The sequence below is a fragment of the Oncorhynchus gorbuscha genome, linkage group LG01 (assembly GCF_021184085.1).
Source record: "Oncorhynchus gorbuscha isolate QuinsamMale2020 ecotype Even-year linkage group LG01, OgorEven_v1.0, whole genome shotgun sequence".
Taxonomy (NCBI): Eukaryota; Metazoa; Chordata; class Actinopteri; order Salmoniformes; family Salmonidae; genus Oncorhynchus; species Oncorhynchus gorbuscha.
The window spans coordinates 15,890,664-15,911,204 of NC_060173.1; the positions used below are offsets into that span (position 1 = coordinate 15,890,664).

The 20,541-nt window shown below is 45.8% G+C and overlaps 1 protein-coding gene across 4 annotated transcripts in view; it reads right to left on the minus strand.

Moving 5' to 3' along the window:
- Positions 1-546: 546 nt before the first annotated feature.
- Positions 547-20,541, minus strand: part of asz1 (ankyrin repeat, SAM and basic leucine zipper domain containing 1) — a 41,179-nt gene continuing 21,184 nt past the window's right edge. For 3 of the 4 annotated variants that reach the window (XM_046345808.1, XM_046345816.1, XM_046345826.1), the window contains exons 7-15: positions 11,941-12,052; positions 11,423-11,557; positions 9,739-9,863; positions 8,993-9,065; positions 8,465-8,521; positions 8,124-8,236; positions 3,960-4,065; positions 3,586-3,699; positions 547-956 (exon numbers count right to left, since the gene is read on the minus strand). In XM_046345808.1, the coding sequence (XP_046201764.1) occupies positions 798-956; positions 3,586-3,699; positions 3,960-4,065; positions 8,124-8,236; positions 8,465-8,521; positions 8,993-9,065; positions 9,739-9,863; positions 11,423-11,557; positions 11,941-12,052 (994 nt within the window). In that variant the 3' untranslated portion in view covers positions 547-797. The remainder of the gene's footprint in view (positions 957-3,585; positions 3,700-3,959; positions 4,066-8,123; positions 8,237-8,464; positions 8,522-8,992; positions 9,066-9,738; positions 9,864-11,422; positions 11,558-11,940; positions 12,053-20,541) is intronic. The other variant, XM_046345836.1, reaches the window with a different exon arrangement.

Consider the following 20,541-nt stretch of genomic DNA (forward strand, 5'->3'; position numbering starts at 1 on the left):
AGAAAATTTCTTGAAATGTTCCGGATTGACTGACCTACATGTCTTAAGCAAAGAGAAACGACAGTCCATCGTTACTTTATTTGAGACGATTTTGATTTACCACCGTTTTTCTTATTACATGATTCCATAGGTGTTATTTCATAGTTGATGTCTTCACTTTTCTTCCACCATGTAGAAAATAGTAAAAATAAAGAAAAACCCTTGAATGAGTAAGTGTGTCCAAACTTGACAGGTACTGTACATACCCTGGACATTGCTCGACTTAACATTTATATATATTCTTAATTACATTCTTTAACTTTTATATTTATGTGTATTGTTAGATATTACTTCACTGTTGGAACTAGGAATGCAAGTATTTCGCTACACCCGCAATAACATCTGCTAAATATGTGTATGTGACCAAAAAAATGTAGTTAGATTTTTAGTAGCCTAAATAGTTTGTCATATAGTCAACTACATAAAGTATTGAATAATATGTAGGGGATGTATTTCCCTAATAGTGTCCTAACTTGTGCAGCAACTTAATGCAAAGAAAATGCTGGATAAAGAAATAGTTTTTATTTTACAAAAGCCCAGAAAATTGCTTAAAACAATTAAGAACTCAATAAAAAACAAGAACAAAGTATAACAAATATAAAGAATCTCAATCAAAAACCAAACTTTTTAGCATTCGAGTTATTCTCATTCGGCATAATTCCTCAAACAGAAATGTAAATTAAGACAATTAAGCTAATTGATTGATAACCTATGACAATGTATCCAAAGTAAGAGTAAATTGGATAATAAACGAGCTGTCAGTCTAAAAGGTAAACCTTGGCACTCTTTGCTCTGGACAGGGCAAACAGCAGGCCTGCGCCAAGCATGCTCAGTGCAAGCCTCTTCAGGACCCGTCTCCTCCAGTCGCCGTGGGAACCAGGTTGAGGAAGTGGGCAGAAATCTCCTGCTGGGTCCATCTTAGGAAGAGGAGCAGAACGTCACAAGGTAAGAGGTGAGAAAGAGCACGATGGACACACAAACAAGAGATGCGTACACACCATGGACGTGTCCAAATACCCATACTAGTATAAAAAAATAAAGTATTAAAGTATGACATTTTGAAAATAGTACTCCCAAGTTAATCTGATTATCATGGGGGGGGGGGAGATTCAGTCTTCAACAAGGTCCACATTGAATTTTATTATATTTCCTTGCCCTCAAAATATAGTTTTTTCTTCTCTTTTTTTAAAATGCTACCTGACCGTCTAGCTTTCATTTCAGTGATTGGCAGTGAGCTGGACAGTCCAGAAACTGTATGAATATAAGTCCATTATTGTTACTACACTGTTTCCATTTGGTTTTAGTCATATTGAGTTTGTTTCCCCCCCTTGGATTGAACAGCGTCAGATTGTATATTTGACACCCCTGTTCTAGAATATTTGATACCCCTGTTCTAGAATATTTGACACCCCTGTTCTAGAATATTTGACACCCCTGTTCTAGAATATTTGACACCCCTGTTCTAGAATATTTGACACCCCTGTTCTAGAATATTTGACACCCCTGTTCTAGAATATTTGACACCCCTGTTCTAGAATATTTGACACCCCTGTTCTAGAATATTTGACACCCCTGTTCTAGAATATTTGACACCCCTGTTCTAGAATATTTGACACCCCTGTTCTAGAATATTTGACACCCCTGTTCTAGAATATTTGACACCCCTGTTCTAGAATATTTGACACCCCTGCCCTACAAGAACCTTCCGTCTCGATCTCGACACTAGATGGTAGCCATGAGTAGTGTTTTGTCATGTGACTGTTGTGTCCTATCAATCATTTATTAGGAATAAAATGAAACCGATATGGGTGAGGTGATCTGCTTAAGTATGCAAATCAGAGTTTGAATAAGAGAACCACTGCACAGTGCTGCACCTGACAGGTACATATGGCACAGATCTACCATTCTACACAGTAATGTCCAACCCAGGGAACAATTCATGCCCCCCTCCCATCTCCAAACTTTCTGGCCGGGCAGATAGATTGTGTGTGTGTGCGCACCTGCGCTCTGTGTAGGGGGATGGGTGTCAAGACGAGCCCCCACAGATAAGATAAACGGGTGCAAGCCCCCCCCCCCCCGGGCACTGAGCCAGTGTCTCCAAATGGCCTCTGTTGGTTGTCGGATTCCTGTCTGACACCGACAGCGTCCGGGCTATCCCCTCCTTCCTCACCCTACCCCCCCCCCCCATCTCCACTCTGACAGGACACTGTCACACTGTCTCTGAGTTATAGGCTGTGAGGACTCGCCCTGTCAGAATCCTACACACAGCGCACACACGCCGCGTGTAAACGCTGGATGAGCAATAGCGAGGATGATAAGGGGAGTTGACCCAAGTTTGCAGGAAGCTTGGACTAGACCTGGGAAGAGATGGTTCGGGCAGTGAAAGGGTGTGGGGGACCAGACAGAGAGATGGTTAGGGCAGTGAAAGGGTGTGGGGGACCAGACAGAGAGATGGTTAGGGCAGTGAAAGGGTGTGGAGGACCAGACAGTGATGGTTAGGGCAGTGAAAGGGTGTGGAGGACCAGACAGAGAGATGGTTAGGGCAGTGAAAGGGTGTGGGGGACCAGACAGAGAGATGGTTAGGGCAGTGAAAGGGTGTGGAGGACCAGACAGAGAGATGGTTAGGGCAGTGAAAGGGTGTGGAGGACCAGACAGAGAGATGGTTAGGGCAGTGAAAGGGTGTGGGGGACCAGACCGAGAGATGGTTAGGGCAGTGAAAGGGTGTGGAGGACCAGACAGAGAGATGGTTAGGGCAGTGAAAGGGTGTGGGGGACCAGGCAGAGATGGTTAGGAAAGCAGTGAAAGACAGGATGGTGGGCAGTGGAGGACCAGACAGAGATGGTTAGGGCAGTGAAAGGGTGTGGAGGACCAGACAGAGAGATGGTTAGGGCAGTGAAAGGGTGTGGAGGACCAGACAGAGAGATGGTTAGGGCAGTGAAAGGGTGTGGAGGACCAGACAGAGAGATGGTTAGGGCAGTGAAAGGGTGTGGAGGACCAGGCAGAGAGATGGTTAGGGCAGTGAAAGGGTGTGGAGGACCAGACAGAGAGATGGTTAGGGCAGTGAAAGGGTGTGGAGGACCAGACAGAGAGATGGTTAGGGCAGTGAAAGGGTGTGGGGGACCAGACAGAGAGATGGTTAGGGCAGTGAAAGGGTGTGGAGGACCAGACAGAGAGATGGTTAGGGCAGTGAAAGGGTGTGGAGGACCAGACAGAGAGATGGTTAGGGCAGTGAAAGGGTGTGGAGGACCAGACAGAGAGATGGTTAGTGAAAGGGTGTGGAGGACCAGACAGAGAGATGGTTAGGGCAGTGAAAGGGTGTGGAGGACCAGACAGAGAGATGGTTAGGGCAGTGAAAGGGTGTGGGGGACCAGACAGAGAGATGGTTAGGGCAGTGAAAGGGTGTGGGGGACCAGACGAAGGAAACAGACCGTTCTCCAAATCGTTCTCTCAGAGTGGCCCACTGAGGAGAGCAGAAACATAGTGGCGGGGGCTCTTGGGTGACAGTGACACGTACACAGCAGTCAGAGAAAAAGGTGTGAGATGTACCTTGTGCAGCAGGTTCTTGAGGCAGGCGACCTCTTTCTGCAGGTCTCCAGTCTGGGCCACCAGCTCATTACAGATGGCCTGGGCCTCCTTCTTAGGGTCCAGGGACAACACCAGCTGAGGACAGAGAAAGTTAGGGGAGCAAGAAACAGGGTCGCTCTAGAAAAATCCATCAGTACTATAGTGTCTGACTGAAAACGCACTCACTTAATCTAACCACAAACATGAGTGGGGGCACCCTCCTTTCAGGGCTGAAAGGGAATTTGCTTTAGTAGGTTATACAACCATACTGTCTGCTTTCAGTCAGACAACAGCATTGATGGATCAGTTGCCAGTCCTTTAGATGATCAGAGAGGGACAGGGAATGACACACACACCTCAGAAGCTCGGCGGGGGAAGCGGCTAATGACGTCCTGTACTGTCTCTGTCAAGTAGCAGCATTGCTGCCTCAGACTGATCAGGAAGTTATACAGCTCCTCACTTCTATAAGGACACACATACACCATTACACAACTTTTCACAATACTTCCCACTATCAGTGTTGATGACCGGGATGGTTATTTTAAATTATACCATTTTTATAGTCACCTCTTGACCAATTAGAATGCTGAAATGTACATGGCAGAGGTAAACAGAGGACAGGGTGCTTTTCTTCTGTAATTTGTCAGCAACATCGATGGAAAAGTCAGATTTTGGCAATGGTGAGTGTTTTGCATTGATACATTTGCAGAGTGCCTTTAATTTCTACTTGAAGAGGGGTAAACAGCATACCGATGCCAGGGCAACCTGGAGGGCAGTAACTCAATGCACAGTTAGAAAAACTACATTGAAAAGATTTTTGTTTTACTAAATTAAGAATTTCAAATGTCATGGTATATCCTTGTAGGTAGAAATGTCACAAGGATAATTTAATTTAGACATAGCCTTTTCATTGTTAAAATAGGCCAAACATCCGGATATTCGATTAACCGTGACCATGCCTAGTTGATGAGTCTCCTTCTACCTCAACCCAAGTGTGTTTATGTGTGACTGTCAGTGTGAGTGGGTGAGCAGCACAACCCGTGTCAGTCTGCATTCCTGCCCATCTCAAGTATACCCCCTATAGGTCTCACCTAGACCAGGAGGGAGGGAGAGACAGAGGTCACCTACAACAGACAGACATCTCCCCCTCTCCTCTGCTCCTCTCTATCCTGTACTATCAGTCTTGGGTGCGCTAGATAAACTAACAGAGCTGTAGTCCCTGGTCACAAGGCTCTGGAAGGAGATAGTAACTCCAGTCTGACTGACACTGTTTACACGACCACTGACAGAGTGTGAGCATCACAAAACGGCTGCTACACATGCAGGGATACGTACCACTAAGATAAAACAATCCAAAAACATACAAAGGGCAGTGGAACAATCGCAGCAACAAAACATATTTAAAGATCGGCCGCGATGAATACGATGTACAAATCATTTGGACGTAAAAGTTTTTAATCCCAGGCCAACTACAACATCCAACATCCCAGGCCAACTACAACATCTAACATCCCAGGCCAACTACAACATCTAACATCCCAGGCCAACTACAACATCTAACATCCCAGGCCAACTACAACATCTAACATCCCAGGCCAACTACAACATCTAACATCCCAGGCCAACTACAACATCCAACATCCCAAGCCAACTACAACATCTAACATCCCAGGCCAACTAGAACATCTAACATCCCAAGGCCAACTAGAACATCTAACATCCCAGGCCAACTAGAACATCTAACATCCCAGGCCAACTAGAACATCTAACATCCCAGGCCAACTACAACATCTAACATCCAAGGCCAACTACAACATCTAACATCCCAGGCCAACTACAACATCCAACATCCCAGGCCAACTACAACATCCAACATCCCAGGCCAACTAAAACATCTAACATCCCAGGCCAACTACAACATCTAACATCCCAGGCCAACTAAAACAACTAACATCCCAGGCCAACTACAACATCCAACATCCCAGGCCAACTACAACATCCAACATCCCAGGCCAACTAAAACATCCAACATCCCAGGCCAACTACAACATCTAACATCCCAAGCCAACTAGAACATCTAACATCCCAGGCCAACTACAACATCTAACATCCCAGGCCAACTAGAACATCTAACATCCCAGGCCAACTAGAACATCTAACATCCCAGGCCAACTACAACATCTAACATCCCAGGCCAACTACAACATCTAACATCCCAGGCCAACTACAACATCTAACATCCCAGGCCAACTAAAACATCTAACATCCCAGGCCAACTAGAACATCCCAGGCCAACTAGAACATCTAACATCCCAGGCCAACTAGAACATCTAACATCCCAGGCCAACTACAACATCTAACATCCCAGGCCAACTAGAACATCTAACATCCCAGGCCAACTAGAACATCTAACATCCCAGGTCAACTACAACATCCAACAGCCAACTAGAACATGACCCTGGGTCTCGACCCTGCCCTGTGCAACTGGGTACTGGACTTCCTGACGGGCCGCCCCCAGGTGATCCCACCCTGCTGATCCTCAACATTGGGGCCCCACAAGGGTGCGTTCTGAGCCCTCTCCTGTACTCCCTGTTCACCCACAACTGGGTGGCCACGCACGCCTCCAACTCAATCATCAAGTTTGCGGACGACACAACAGTGGTAGGCTTGATTACCGACAATGACGAAATGGCCTACAGGGAGGAGGTGAGGGCCCTCGGAGTGTGGTGTCAGGAAAATAACCTCACACTCAACGTCAACAAAACTAAGGAGATTATTGTGGACTTCTGGAAACAGCAGAGGGAACACCCCCCTATCCACATCGATGGAACAGTAGTGGAGAGGGTAGCAAGTTTTAAGTTCCTCAGCATACACATCACAGACAAACTGAATTGGTCCACCCACACAGACAGTATCGTGAAGAAGGCGCAGCAGCGCCTCTTCAACCTCAGGAGGCTGAAGAAATTAGGCTTGTCACCAAAAGCAAACAAACTTCTACAGATGCACAATCGAGAGCATCCTGGCCTGGGCCAACTAGAACATGAGCGTCTAACATCCCAGGCCAACTAGAACATGAACGTCTAACATCCCAGGCCAACTAGAACATGAACGTCTAACGGGCCAACTGTATCACCGCCTGGTACGGCAACTGCTCCGCCCACAACCGTAAGGCTCTCCAGAGGGCAGTGAGGTCTGCACAACGCATCACCGGGGGCAAACTACCTGCCCTCCAGGACACCTACACCACCCGATGTTACAGGAAGGCCATAAAGATCATCAAGGACAACAACCACCCGAGCCATTGCCCGTTCACCCCGCTATCATCCAGAAGAACTAGAACATGAACGTCTAACATCCCAGGCCAACTAGAACATGAACGTCTAACATCCCAGGCCAACTAGAACATGAACGTCTAACATCCCAGGCCAACTAGAACATGAACGTCTAACATCCCAGGCCAACTAGAACATGAACGTCTAACATCCCAGGCCAACTAGAACATGAACGTCTAACATCCCAGGCCAACTAGAACATGAACGTCTAACATCCCAGGCCAACTCTAACATCCCAGGCCAACTAGAACATGAACGGCCAACTCTAACATCCCAGGCCAACTAGAACATGAACGTCTAACATCCCAGGCCAACTAGAACGTCTAACATCCCAGGCCAACTAGAACATGAACGTCTAACATCCCAGGCCAACTAGAACATGAATGTCTAACCATCCCAGGCCAACTAGAACATGAACGTCTAACATCCCAGTCTAACATCCCAGGCCAACTAGAACGTCTAACATCCCAGGCCAACTAGAACATGAATGTCTAACCATCCCAGGCCAACTAGAACATGAACGTCTAACATCCCAGGCCAACTAGAACATGAATGTCTAACATCCCAGGCCAACTAGAACGTCTAACATCCCAGGCCAACTAGAACATGAATGTCTGACATCCCAGGCCAACTAGAACATGACCACTAGGTCCTGGGATGAGCATAAAGCATAAGGGATGTGGTAATCTAGTGCTTTAATGTTTACAGTGTGGCCATCATCAGAGGATTTACTCCTGGGGGATTTAAAGGCTCGGTAAAAGTACCCCTGTACCCCTGGCCCTGACACTACAGTACCGCTTGGCCTGAGAGCTATCCTATCATCAGTCACAGATAGAAGGGGTGGGAGGCGGGGGGGTGAAAGAGGGGATTTCATTCCATCTCCTCTCACCTTACAAATCATTACGGCCCCATTTAATAAACCATTAGGACTCTGCTCTCAGAAGCTCGGAGAGGATATAGGAGGTGGGGCAGTGGGAGAATAACAGTGGGATGGATGCTTTAGGTCAGTCTGAGGAATGACTTCCAGTGGTGTGCTGGAGGATGGACTGTGTACAGTATGTCATGTAAGTCTGTATGTGTTTGTGTTGCATATATAATGTGTCAAGAAAATATGTTATTGTGCTTGACGATTTGACCTGGAAGGAATTGCTCAAAATAATATTTTTTTTCATTGTACTTTAATGTTACCCGGTGTCTATGTTCGCCAGCTGGTTGACAGTGTCCAGGTCGACCCGGTCTAGATGCATCTCCTTCACTGCACTCAGAACCTTCTGCTGGTCCTCTGGGTCAGAGATACCAATCTGGGGGAGAACGCAACATTAATAACTGGGCAACATACTGGTAAACTCAGGTTGCAAAATTCCCAAAACGTTCCCAAAGTTCCCAGGTTTTTCAGAAATCCTGGTTGAAGCATTCCCAGTTGGAGGATTCCTTCCATGCTAATTCTCTACTGATTCCAGGAACCATAGATTTCTGAAAAACCTGGAAACTTGCTGCCAGACAGACTGACATAAAGAGGTCTTTCATACCTTCTCCAGGTCATCCTTCTCCATGGTTACCAGGTAGCTCCAAGTGATGTCATTTTCCTGCGGAGAGAAGAAAAACTACTTTGACGATCTGACAACTTGCAAACCAGCCTAAACCCTAAACAGATATTGTACAATAATTTACAATCTGCATTTGTGTAGCTACCGGTAAGTTTAAAAAAAAAATACCGGTAACCGATTACAGTATGTGTTTGTGTTGTGTAGCTACTATGTCTATTCGATCTAATGATGAAAATATCAAATCCACCCCCACCACCCCAAACTGAGCTTCATACACTATAGTTTTTCACCCAATCACTCCAGAGTCAGAACCACGGTCTTTACACCTGCCTGCTCAACATCAATAAGCCAGCAGTAGGGTTGGACAGGTATTTGATAATACCATATGCTGGGATATGGCATGAGGGAGGGATGGAAATCTGAAAACTGTCCAATCACAGTGAGGATGAGGTACAGTACTCAAACAATGTCAGAGGTACTCCTGTGTGTGTGTGTGTGTACACTACTTACTAGCATTATGTCAGAAAGGTACTCCAGGTTGAGTCCGTGCAGAAGCAGCTCGATATCACACAGTTTGGCCAGACTAGGAGAGGTTCAAAGTCGTTATTTTGAAAGTGAATGGGCGCGTTTGAGATTGACCACATTGCAGTCCAACTGTGCAGAATCTCTGATCAACAAATCAACCTTTAAATCACCTACTCAACATTATTTGTAAAATCAGTCAGTTTGCTTATGCTCTCAGACAAGTAATACATTCTCAATAACTTCCCCGGGTTAAATAAAAGCAATAAATAAATACATAAATAGGTTTAAGAGCCTACTACATCAACCCCACGTTGCCAAGTCTAAAATATTTCAGAACAGATAAACATTGACAGATTAAACAATCCAAATTAAAACATTGAATCTTCAACAGTCAAATAAAGACTTAGTATGTTAAAGCATTATGGTGCAGATTTAGCAGCTAGTCCCTAGATGTTTGTTTACATCTAAAAACCGGTCTCATGGCATGGGACACAACTCTACGTCCACTAGAGGGCCCCAAATACCAATCACGGCTGCTGGCCTCCACTGACTGATCTGTGGCCTTTTCTCAATTCATCTTACCTCGATTCCTCGCATCCTCCGTCCTAAAAACAAATTGTAAAAGAACTCCTGAGGGGAGGGACCTTTTACCTCCTCCATTACGGTTGAGAAGAGGATATAGGATGTAAGGAATAGCAATAAGGCAAATTGAGATTTAGCCATGGTCTCACCGCTCCTTGGAGTCAGCAGATAGATCGGCGTCCCTCTTGAAGAACTTGAAGAGGGTCTCCTCCTTCGAGGAGGTTACCTGCCCATTGTTGAGGGCATTGCCTGGGGACGCCAGGATCCTGGCAATCTGCGAGGAAAGAAGACCTGATACGCAAAACTCTTTCCATGGCAGACTGACCAGGTGAAAGGTATGATCCCTTATTGATGTCACTTGTTAAATCCATTTCCGCCGGTGTAGATGAAGGGGAGGAGAGATTTTTAAAAGGATAATTAAGCCTTGAGACAGAGGATTGTGTATGTGTACCATTTAGAGGGTGAATGGGAAAGAAAATATTGAAGTGCCATTGAACAAGGTATGGTAGTAGGTGCCAGGTACACCGGTTTGAGTGTCAAGAACTGCAGTGCTGCTGGGTTTTTCATGCTCAACAGTTTCCTGTGTGCATCAAAAATGGTCAGCCACCCAAAGGACATCCAGACAACTTCACACAACTGTCGGAAGCATTGGCGTCAACACGGACCAGCATCCCTGTGGAACGCTTTAGACACCTTGTAGAGTCCAAGCCCCGACGAATTGAGGCTGTTCTGGGGGCAAAAGGGGGTGCAATTCAATATTAGGAAGGTGTTCCTAATGTTTTGTACACTCCGTGTATTTTATATGTTTGCAAGAGAAGGGGAAATTGGCGCTAGTCTACCACCTCAAGACTACCATTTCATAGTGTGGTAAATTTGTGGCTGTGGTTAGTGTTTGGTTTTACTGTACCTGTGGTTGTTTAAACACCAGATTTAGGTGCCAGAGTTATGTACTTGGCTAACTATGTGGGAAACAAAGTTGTGACTGAGGTTCTGTTGGTTCTACATGTGGTCAATTGTACACCGTGGCTATGTCAGAAGCACTCTTTCCAGCCTCTTGATAATATATACTGAACTAAAATAGACGTAACATGTTGGTCCCATGTTTCATGAGCTGAAATAAGAGATCCCAGAAATGTTCCATATGCACAAAAAGCTTATTTCTCTCAAATTTTGTGCACAAATTTTGTTTACATCCCTGTTCATGAGTATTTCTCCTTTGTCAAGATAATCCATCCACCTGACAGGTGTGGCATACCAAGTAGCTGATTAAACAGCATGATTATTACAAAGGTGCACCTTGTGCTGGGGACAATAAAAGGCCACTCTAATATGTGTAGTTTTGTCACACAATGGCACAGATGTCTCAAGTTTAGAGGGAGAATGCCGTTGGCAAGCTGACTGCAGGAATATCGACAAGAACTGTTGCCAGAGAATTGAATGTTCATTTGCCAGTACGTCCAACCGGCCTCACAAACGCAGACCACGTGTAACCATGCTGGCCCAGGACCTCCACATTCAGCTTCTTTACCTGCGAGATCGTCTGAGACCAGCCATACGGACAGCTAATGAAACTGAGGAGTATTTCTGTCTGTAATAAAGATTTTTTGTGGGGGATTGGCTGGGCCTGGCTCCCAGGTGGGTAGGCCTATGCCCTCCCAGGCCCACACATGGCTGCGCCCCTGCTCAGTCATGTGAAATCCGTAGATTAGGGCCTAGTTAATTTATTTCAATTGACTTATTTCCTTATATGAACTGTAACTAAGTAAAATCGTTAAAATTGTTGCATTTATATTTTTGTTCAGTATAAATGATATAATTACTGGTTGTGTTTACCTGTGGTTGTTTGAAGACCTTGGCCAAGTCGGCAGCACTCTTCTCTGCTTTGGTCTTGAGGGTCTTGTCTGCCCCCAGCTGGAGCAGCTTGAGGACGGCCTCTTCTCTTCCATACTGCACCGCCACACTCAGGGCCTGGGGTCAAAGGTCACAGCAGGTCATCACCTATCAATGTCTAGCGGCATCCTAATTACTATTAATAACCACACAGTGTCACCAATCATTAGAATCAATCAAGATAATGTAAAAGCATTTGATTGTTGTTAGCATGGGCTGGAGGGAGTTTCCAACAGATTTCCTAAACTAGTCATTTTCTTTCAAATAACATGTACACATATTTAGCAGATGTTATTGCGGGTGTAGCAAAATGCTTCTAAATGCTTTCAAACTATGTCCCAAGGGATGTGAACAAGTCCACACTTTTGGAGAAAGGAGAGATTATTGGGATGTAGGGAAGGCTGATGAATAAAATTGTCCGCTTATGTGAGACAGGCATTACACCAGGTAGGCATTCTTACCGTGTACCCATTTTCATCCTGGGAGTTGACCTCTGCCCCGTGAGACAACAACAGGTTGATTACCTGACTGTAGCCGTCCCGGGACGCCAGCATCAGGGATGTCATACGAGACCTGGCAATTAGACTAGAATGAATAGGGTATCCACCTCATCTACCTAGAATGGGTGAAAATGCACTTCGGTAATGAAATTTCACTGCCTTCAAATTATTCACACTCCGACTTCATATGTTTATGTAGGTAGGGGTAAAGTGACTATGCATAGATAACAAACAGCGAGTAGCAGCAGTGTAAAAACAAGTGTGTGTGGTGGGGGGGAAATCGATGTAAATAGTCTGGGTGGCCATTTGATGAATTGTTCAGCAGTCTTATGGCTTGGGCGTAGAAGCTGTTAATGAGCATTTTGGTCCTAGACTTGGTGCCCCGGGACCGCTTGCCGTGCGGTAGCAGAGAGAACAAGTCTGAGACTTGGGTGAATGGAGCCATTGACAATATTTTGGGCTTTCCTCTGACACTGCCTAGTATATAGGTCCTGGATGGCCCCAGTGATGTACTGGGCCGTAAGCACTACCCTCTGTAGTGCCTTGTGGTCAAATGCCGAGCATTGCCATACCAGGCGGTGATGCAACCGGTCCGGATGCTCTCAAAGGTTCAGCTGTAGAACTTTTTCAGGATCTGGAGACCCATGACAAATCTTTTCAGTCTCCTGAGGGAGAAAAGGTGTTGTCGTGCCCTCTTCACGACTGTCTTGGTGTGTTTGGATCATGATAGTTTGTTGGTGATGTGGACACCAAGGAACTTGAAACTCTCGACCCGCTCCACTACAGCCCCGTCGATGGTAATGGAGGCCTGTTTGGCCAGCCTTTCCCTGTAGTTCACGATTGGCTTCTTTGTCTTGCTCACAATCTTGTGAGTGAACAGGGAGTACAGGAGGGGACTAAACACGCACCCCTGTGGGACCCCAGTGTTGAGGATCAGCGTGGCAGACGTGTTGTTCCCTACACTTATTTACCTGGGGGCGGCCTGTCAGGAAGTCCAGGATCCAGTTACAGAGGGAGGTGTTGTCCCAGGGTCTTTAGCTTAGTGATGAGCTTTGTGGTAAATATGGTATTGAATGCTGAGCTGTAGTCAATGAACAGAATTCTCACATAGGTGTTCCTTTTGTCCAGGTGGGAAAGGGCATTGAGATCGCGTCATATGTGGATCTGTTGGGGTGGTACGCGAATTGGTAAGTCGCTCTAGAGTATCCAGGATGATGCGGTTGATAGCCTTTCAAAGCACTTCATGGCTACGGGCAATAATAATTTAGGCAAGTTACCTTCGCTTCCTTGGGCATAGGGACTATGGTGGTCTGCTTGAAACATGTAGGTATTACAGACTCGGTCAGGGAGAGGTTGAAAAATGTCAGCGGAGACACTTGCCAGTTGGTCTGCGCTGAACACGACCTGGCAATCCGTCTGGCACCTCAGCTTTGTGAATGTTGACCTGTTTGAAGGTCTTGCTCACATCAGCTACCGAGAGCATTATCACACAGTCGTCCAGAATAGCTGGTGCTCTCACGTATGTTTAAGTGTTGCTTGTCTCGAAGCGAGCATAAAACAAATTTAGCTCATCTGGTAGGCTCGTGTCACTGCAGCTCGTGGCTGGTTTTCCTTTTGTAGTCCGTAGTTTTCAAGCCCTGCCACATCCGACGAGCGTCTGAATCCTACTACACCGGCGCTATCTTAATCCTATATTAACGCTTTTCCTGTTTGTTGGTTCGTCTGAGGGCATAGCGGGACTTCTTATAAGCATCCGGATTAGTGTCCCGCTCCTTAACCTCTCTAGGGTACATGGGCGTCCCACCTCGTCAACAGCCAGTGAAACTGCAGGGCGCCAAATTCAAAACAGAAATCCCATAATTAAAATTCCTCGAACATACAAGTATTTTACACCATTTTAAAGATACACTTTGTAAATCCAGCCACAGTGTCCGATTTCAAAAAGGCTTTACGATGAAAGCACACCAAACAATTATATTAGGTCAGAGCCAAGTCAACGAAAAACACAGCCATTTTTCCAGCCAAAGAGAGGAGTCACAAAAAGCAGAAATAATATTAAATAGTCTGTGTCTGTAGAAGAATCACGTTTTCGTTTTGAAATCTGTTCCCATGTCTTACTCTCCGTCATGTTTGTGTGTTGCTTGTTTTCGTAATATTTGTCAATAAATTTCTCTAGTCTTAAGATTTGTTTTGTGTTATTATCCAGATTGAAGGTTATCACCCACCATGAAAAATATTTTACATTCACTGTCTAGTGATATGAATAACAATTTCAAAGTAGAGAATTGTATGCAAGAGATAAAGAAATATCCTGTCATTGTTGACAAAGATGGAATCTGTCTGACATACAAAAAGCTTGGGGAAAAATACAGAGGATGTCTAACTCGTTAACTAAAAAAAAGATGGTCTTTAACTGTTCTAGCCGAAGTAAGAAAACAGGCTGAGAAATTATTTCTGGAGAATCATGACAGGACATTGCAGAGAGATAAGAATAGTTTGAAAGCTCTTGGTGAACATAAAAACCTTGAGAGAAGAGATTCAACAATTACAGGAGAGGGTTGTAAAAAACAGACTTGGCTCCAACAAGTGGACCCTTTGTTCCCTCAATCTACCCTCACACTGAGTTGCGCAAGGATGATCGGGTTTCAAGAATCTGGTCAGCATTGCCTGGCATTGAGTCAACAGATTCTGACAGCAGTGATGAACAATGTCTTAGCCCAACCAGAACATAGGCTGTAAAAGGTAGCAAAGACAAACCTCCGGTGACAGTAATTACACATAAATCAGCATCGCCAAAACAGTTGGATGAATGGTCAAATACGTTGAAGCATCCACGAGACGTGGGTATCAGAGATACGCAGGTTCCAAGTGAAACCAACATTATTCGTTCAGCAGATGAGAAACCTGGTGTATGTCATTATTGCGGGATATCTGGTCACTGGCAACGAGAATGTCGGAAAATAAAATGTGTTCTTATGAGGAATGCATTTACATTTACATTCAAGTCATTTAGCAGACGCTCTAATCCAGAGCGACTTACAAATTGGTGCATTCACCTTATGACATCCAGTGGAACAGTCACTTTACAATAGTGCATCTAAATCTTAAAGGTGTGGGGGTGAGAAGGATTACTTATCCTATCCTAGGTATTCCTTAAAGAGGTGGGGTTTCAGGTGTCTCCGGAAGGTGGTGATTGACTCTGCTGTCCTGGCGTCGTGAGGGAGTTTGTTCCACCATTGGGGGGCCAGAGCAGCGAACAGTTTTGACTGGGCTGAGCGGGAACTGTACTTCCTCAGTGGTAGGGAGGCGAGCAGGCCAGAGGTGGATGAACGCAGTGCCCTTGTTTGGGTGTAGGGCCTGATCAGAGCCTGGAGGTACTGAGGTGCCGTTCCCCTCACAGCTCCGTAGGCAAGCACCATGGTCTTGTAGCAGATGCGAGCTTCAACTGGAAGCCAGTGGAGAGAGCGGAGGAGCGGGGTGACGTGAGAGAACTTGGGAAGGTTGAACACCAGACGGGCTGCGGCGTTCTGGATGAGTTGTAGGGGTTTAATGGCACAGGCAGGGAGCCTAGCCAACAGCGAGTTGCAGTAATCCAGACGGGAGATGACAAGTGCCTGGATTAGGACCTGCGCCGCTTCCTGTGTGAGGCAGGGTCGTACTCTGCGGATGTTGTAGAGCATGAACCTACAGGAACGGGCCACCGCCTTGATGTTGGTTGAGAACGACAGGGTGTTGTCCAGGATCACGCCAAGGTTCTTGGCGCTCTGGGAGGAGGACACAATGGAGTTGTCAACCGTGATGGCGAGATCATGGAACGGGCAGTCCTTCCCCGGGAGGAAGAGCAGCTCCGTCTTGCCGAGGTTCAGCTTGAGGTGGTGATCCGTCATCCACACTGATATGTCTGCCAGACATGCAGAGATGCGATTCGCCACCTGGTCATCAGAAGGGGGAAAGGAGAAGATTAATTGTGTGTCGTCTGCATAGCAATGATAAGAGAGACCATGTGAGGTTATGACAGAGCCAAGTGACTTGGTGTATAGCGAGAATAGGAGAGGGCCAAGAACAGAGCCCTGGGGGACACCAGTGGTGAGAGCGCGTGGTGAGGAGACAGATTCTCGCCACGCCACCTGGTAGGAGCGACCTGTCAGGTAGGACGCAATCCAAGCGTGGGCCGCGCCGGAGATGCCCAACTCGGAGAGGGTGGAGAGGAGGATCTGATGGTTCACAGTATCGAAGGCAGCCGATAGGTCTAGAAAGATGAGAGGAGAGAGAGTTAGCTTTAGCAGTGCGGAGCGCCTCCGTGATACAGAGGAGAGCAGTCTCAGTTGAATGACTAGTCTTGAAACCTGACTGATTTGGATCAAGAAGGTCATTCAGAGAGAGATAGCGGGAGAGCTGGCCAAGGACGGCACGTTCAAGAGTTTTGGAGAGAAAAGAAAGAAGGGATACTGGTCTGTAATTGTTGACATCGGAGGGATCGAGTGTAGGTTTTTTCAGAAGGGGTGCAACTCTCGCTCTCTTGAAGACGGAAGGGACGTAGCCAGCGGTCAGGGATGAGTTGATGAGCGAGGTGAGGTAAGGGAGAAGGTCTCCGGAAATGGTCTGAGTCCAACCTAAATGTATGTAAACTTCCGACATCAACTGTATGTCCTCAGTACACCGGCAAGAAGATGAGAGCGACAGGAGTGGGTGGGAGACAGATATGAAACAAACCATTTTCAATTTCTATTGGTCCAATGAAGATTGATGCAGGGCTGTTTGAACAACCTATTTTAGGCCTTGATGTTATTTTGCAACTTGACTCTACATTGAACAATTCAAGAAGGGATGGCATGACCGGAAGCATTGCCTAAGATATTATGTAGTATACGAGCAACACATAAGAAAACCACAGGGTTGAGTCCGTTTGAGGTCATCACAGGTCGACACATCACTACTAGGCATGTTAGATTTGAGAAAAGCAGACATTCACTTTATGAGTGACACAATGCTTAACTATTGCATACAACTCTAATGCAGCAAGGGAAGCAGACAAACAATTAAAAGAGGTGTGGGGGATAAGTCCCGAGGGGGGACATAACATAGTACCAGGACAGTGGGTGATGGTAAAACTTTTTTTTTTAATGTAACAGACACATTAGGGCCAAAATAGGAAAGTCATTATACATTTTTTTGTCATAATGGAGGTCAGCAATAAAAGTCTAGGGAAAATCACAATGTTACTCATTGTAAGGTTTTCCATTTTGATGACAAAGCAGAGCCTGGAGAATAAAGAACTGATTGGTTAGCAATTGGGGGCCAATCTCGGGTGAAGAAGCATAGTAAGATGATCAGAACCTGATAAGCTTCCATGTTGTACACCGCAATCATCATATTAGGGATATCTAGGTGAAATGTCCAACTTTTTCATGAAAATCGGGACATGAGTCGCAATTCAACGGCTCAGACACAAGAGGTATGTGGCAGGGTCTACAGTCAATCACGGATTAAAAAAGAAAACCAGCCCCGTAGCGGACCAGGGTGTCTTGCTCCCAGACAGACTAAATAACTTTTTTGCTCGCTTTGAGGACAATACAGTGCCACTGACACAGCCTGCTACCAAAACCGGCGGACTCTCCTTCACTGCAGCCGACTCACTAAAACATTTAACCCTCGCAAGGCTGCAGGCCCAGACGGCATCCCCAGCCACGTCCTCAGAGCATGCGCAGACCAGCTGGCTGGTGTGTTTACGGACATATTCAATCAATCAATCCTTATCCCAGTCAGCTGTTCCCACATGCTTCAAGAGGGCCACCATTGTTCCTGTTCCCAAGAAAGCTAAGGTAACTGAGCTAAAAAGACTACCGCCCGTAGCACTCCGTCATCAGGAAGTGCTTTGAGAGACTAGTCAAGGACCATATCACCGCCACCCTACCTGACACCCTAGACCCACTCCAATTTGCTTACCACCCAAATAGGTCCACAGACAACGCAATCGCAACCACACTGCCCTAACCCATCTGGACAAGAGGAATAGCTATGTGAAAATGCTGTTCATCGACTACAGATCAGCATTCAACACCATAGTACCCTCCAAACTTGTCATCAAGCTCGAGACCCTGGGTCTCGATCCCGCCCTGTGCAACTGGGTACTGGACTTCCTGACGGGCCGCCCCCAGGTGGAGGTGAGGGCCCTCGGAGTGTGGTGTCAGGAAAATAGCCTCACACTCAACGTCAAACAAAACAAAGGAGATGATTGTGGACTTCAGGAAACAGCAGAGGGAGCACCCCCCTACCCACATCGACAGGACAGTAGTGGAGAGGGTAGTAAGTTAAGTTCTTTGGGGCACACATCACGGACAAACTGAATTGGTCCACCCACACAAACAGCATCGTGAAGAAGGCGCCTCTTCAACCTCAGGAGGCTGAAGAAATTTGGCTTGTCACCAAATGCACACAAACTTCTACAGATGCACAATCGAGAGTATCACCGCCTGGTACGGCAACTGCTCCGCCCACAACCGTAAGGCTCTCCGGAGGGTAGTGAGGTCTGCACAACGCATCACCGGGGGCCAACTATCTGCCCTCCAGGACACCTACACCACCCGATGTCACAGGAAAGCCATAAAGATCATCAAGGACAACAACCACCCGAGCCACTGCCTGTTCACCCCGCTATCATCCAGAAGGCGAGGTCAGTACAGGTGCATCAAAGCAGGGACCGACAGACTGAAAAATAGCTTCTATCTCAAGGCCATCAGACTGTTAAACAGCCACCACTAACATTGAGTGGATGCTGCCAACATACTGACTCAACTCCAGCCACTTTAATAATGAAAATGGATGGAAATGGATGAAAAAAAAGGTATCACTAGCCTCTTTAAACAATGCCACTTAATATAATGTTTCCATACCCTACATTACTCATCTCATATGTATATGTATATACACTGTACTCTATACAGTGCCTTGTGAAAGTATTCGGCCCCCTTGAACTTTGCGACCTTTTGCAACATTTCAGGCTTCAAACATAAAGATATAAAACTGTATTTTTTTGTGAAGAATCAACAACAAGTGGGACACAATCATGAAGTGGAACGACATTTATTGGATATTTAAAACTTTTTTAACAAATCAAAAACTGAAAAATTGGGCGTGCAAAATTATTCAGCCCCTTTACTTTCAGTGCAGCAAACTCTCTCCAGAAGTTCAGTGAGGATCTTTGAATGATCCAATGTTGACCTAAATGACTAATGATGATAAATACAATCCACCTGTGTGTAATCAAGTATAAATGATTACCGTATAAATGCACCTGCACTGTGATAGTCTCAGAGGTCCGTTAAAAGCGCAGAGAGCATCATGAAGAACAAGGAACACACCAGGCAGGTTCGAGATACTGTTGTGAAGAAGTTTAAAGCCGGATTTGGATACAAAACGATTTCCCAAGCTTTAAACATCCCAATGAGCACTGTGCAAGCGATAATATTGAAATGGAAGGAGTATCAGACCACTGCAAATCTACCAAGACCTGGCCGTCACTCTAAACTTTCAGCTCATACAAGGAGAAGACTGATCAGAGATGCAGCCAAGAGGCCCATGATCACTCTGGATGAACTGCAGAGATCTAAGGCTGAGGTGGGAGACTCTGTCCATAGGACAACAATCAGTCGTATATTGCACAAATCTGGCCTTTATGGAAGAGTGGCAAGAAGAAAGCCATTTCTTAAAGATATCCATAAAAAGTGTTGTTTAAAGTTTGCCACAAGCCACCTGGGAGACACACCAAACATGTGGAAGAAGGTGCTCTGGTCAGATGAAACCAAAATTGAACTTTTTGGCAACAATGCAAAATGTTATGTTTGGCGTAAAAGCAACACAGCTCATCACCCTGACCACACCATCCCCACTGTCAAACATGGTGGTGGCAGCATCATGGTTTGGGCCTGCTTTTCTTCAGCAGGGACAGGGAAGATGGATAAAATTGATGGGAAGATGGATGGAGCCAAATACAGGACCATTCTGGAAGAAAACCTGATGGAGTCTGCAAAAGACCTGAGACTGGGACGGAGATTTGTCTTCCAACAAGACAATGATCCAAAACATAAAGCAAAGTCTACAATGGAATGGTTCCAAAATAAACATATCCAGGTGTTAGAATGGCCAAGTCAAAGTCCAGACCTGAATCCAATCGAGAATCTGTGGAAAGAACTGAAAACTGCTGTTCACAAATGCTCTCCATCCAACCTCACTGAGCTCGAGCTGTTTTGCAAGGTGGAATGGGAAAAAATCTCAGTCTCTCAATGTGCAAAACTGATAGAGACATACCCCAAGCGACTTACAGCTGTAATCGCAGCAAAAGGTGGCGCTACAAAGTATTAACTTAAGGGGGCTGAATAATTTTGCAAGGCACTGTATCTACTGCATCTTTATGTAATACAGGTATCACTAGCCACTTTAAACTATGCATTTTGTTTACATACCCTACATTACTCATCTCATATGTATATACTGTACTCGATACCATCTACTGCATCTTGCCTATGCCATTCTCTACCATCACTCATTCATATATCTTTATGT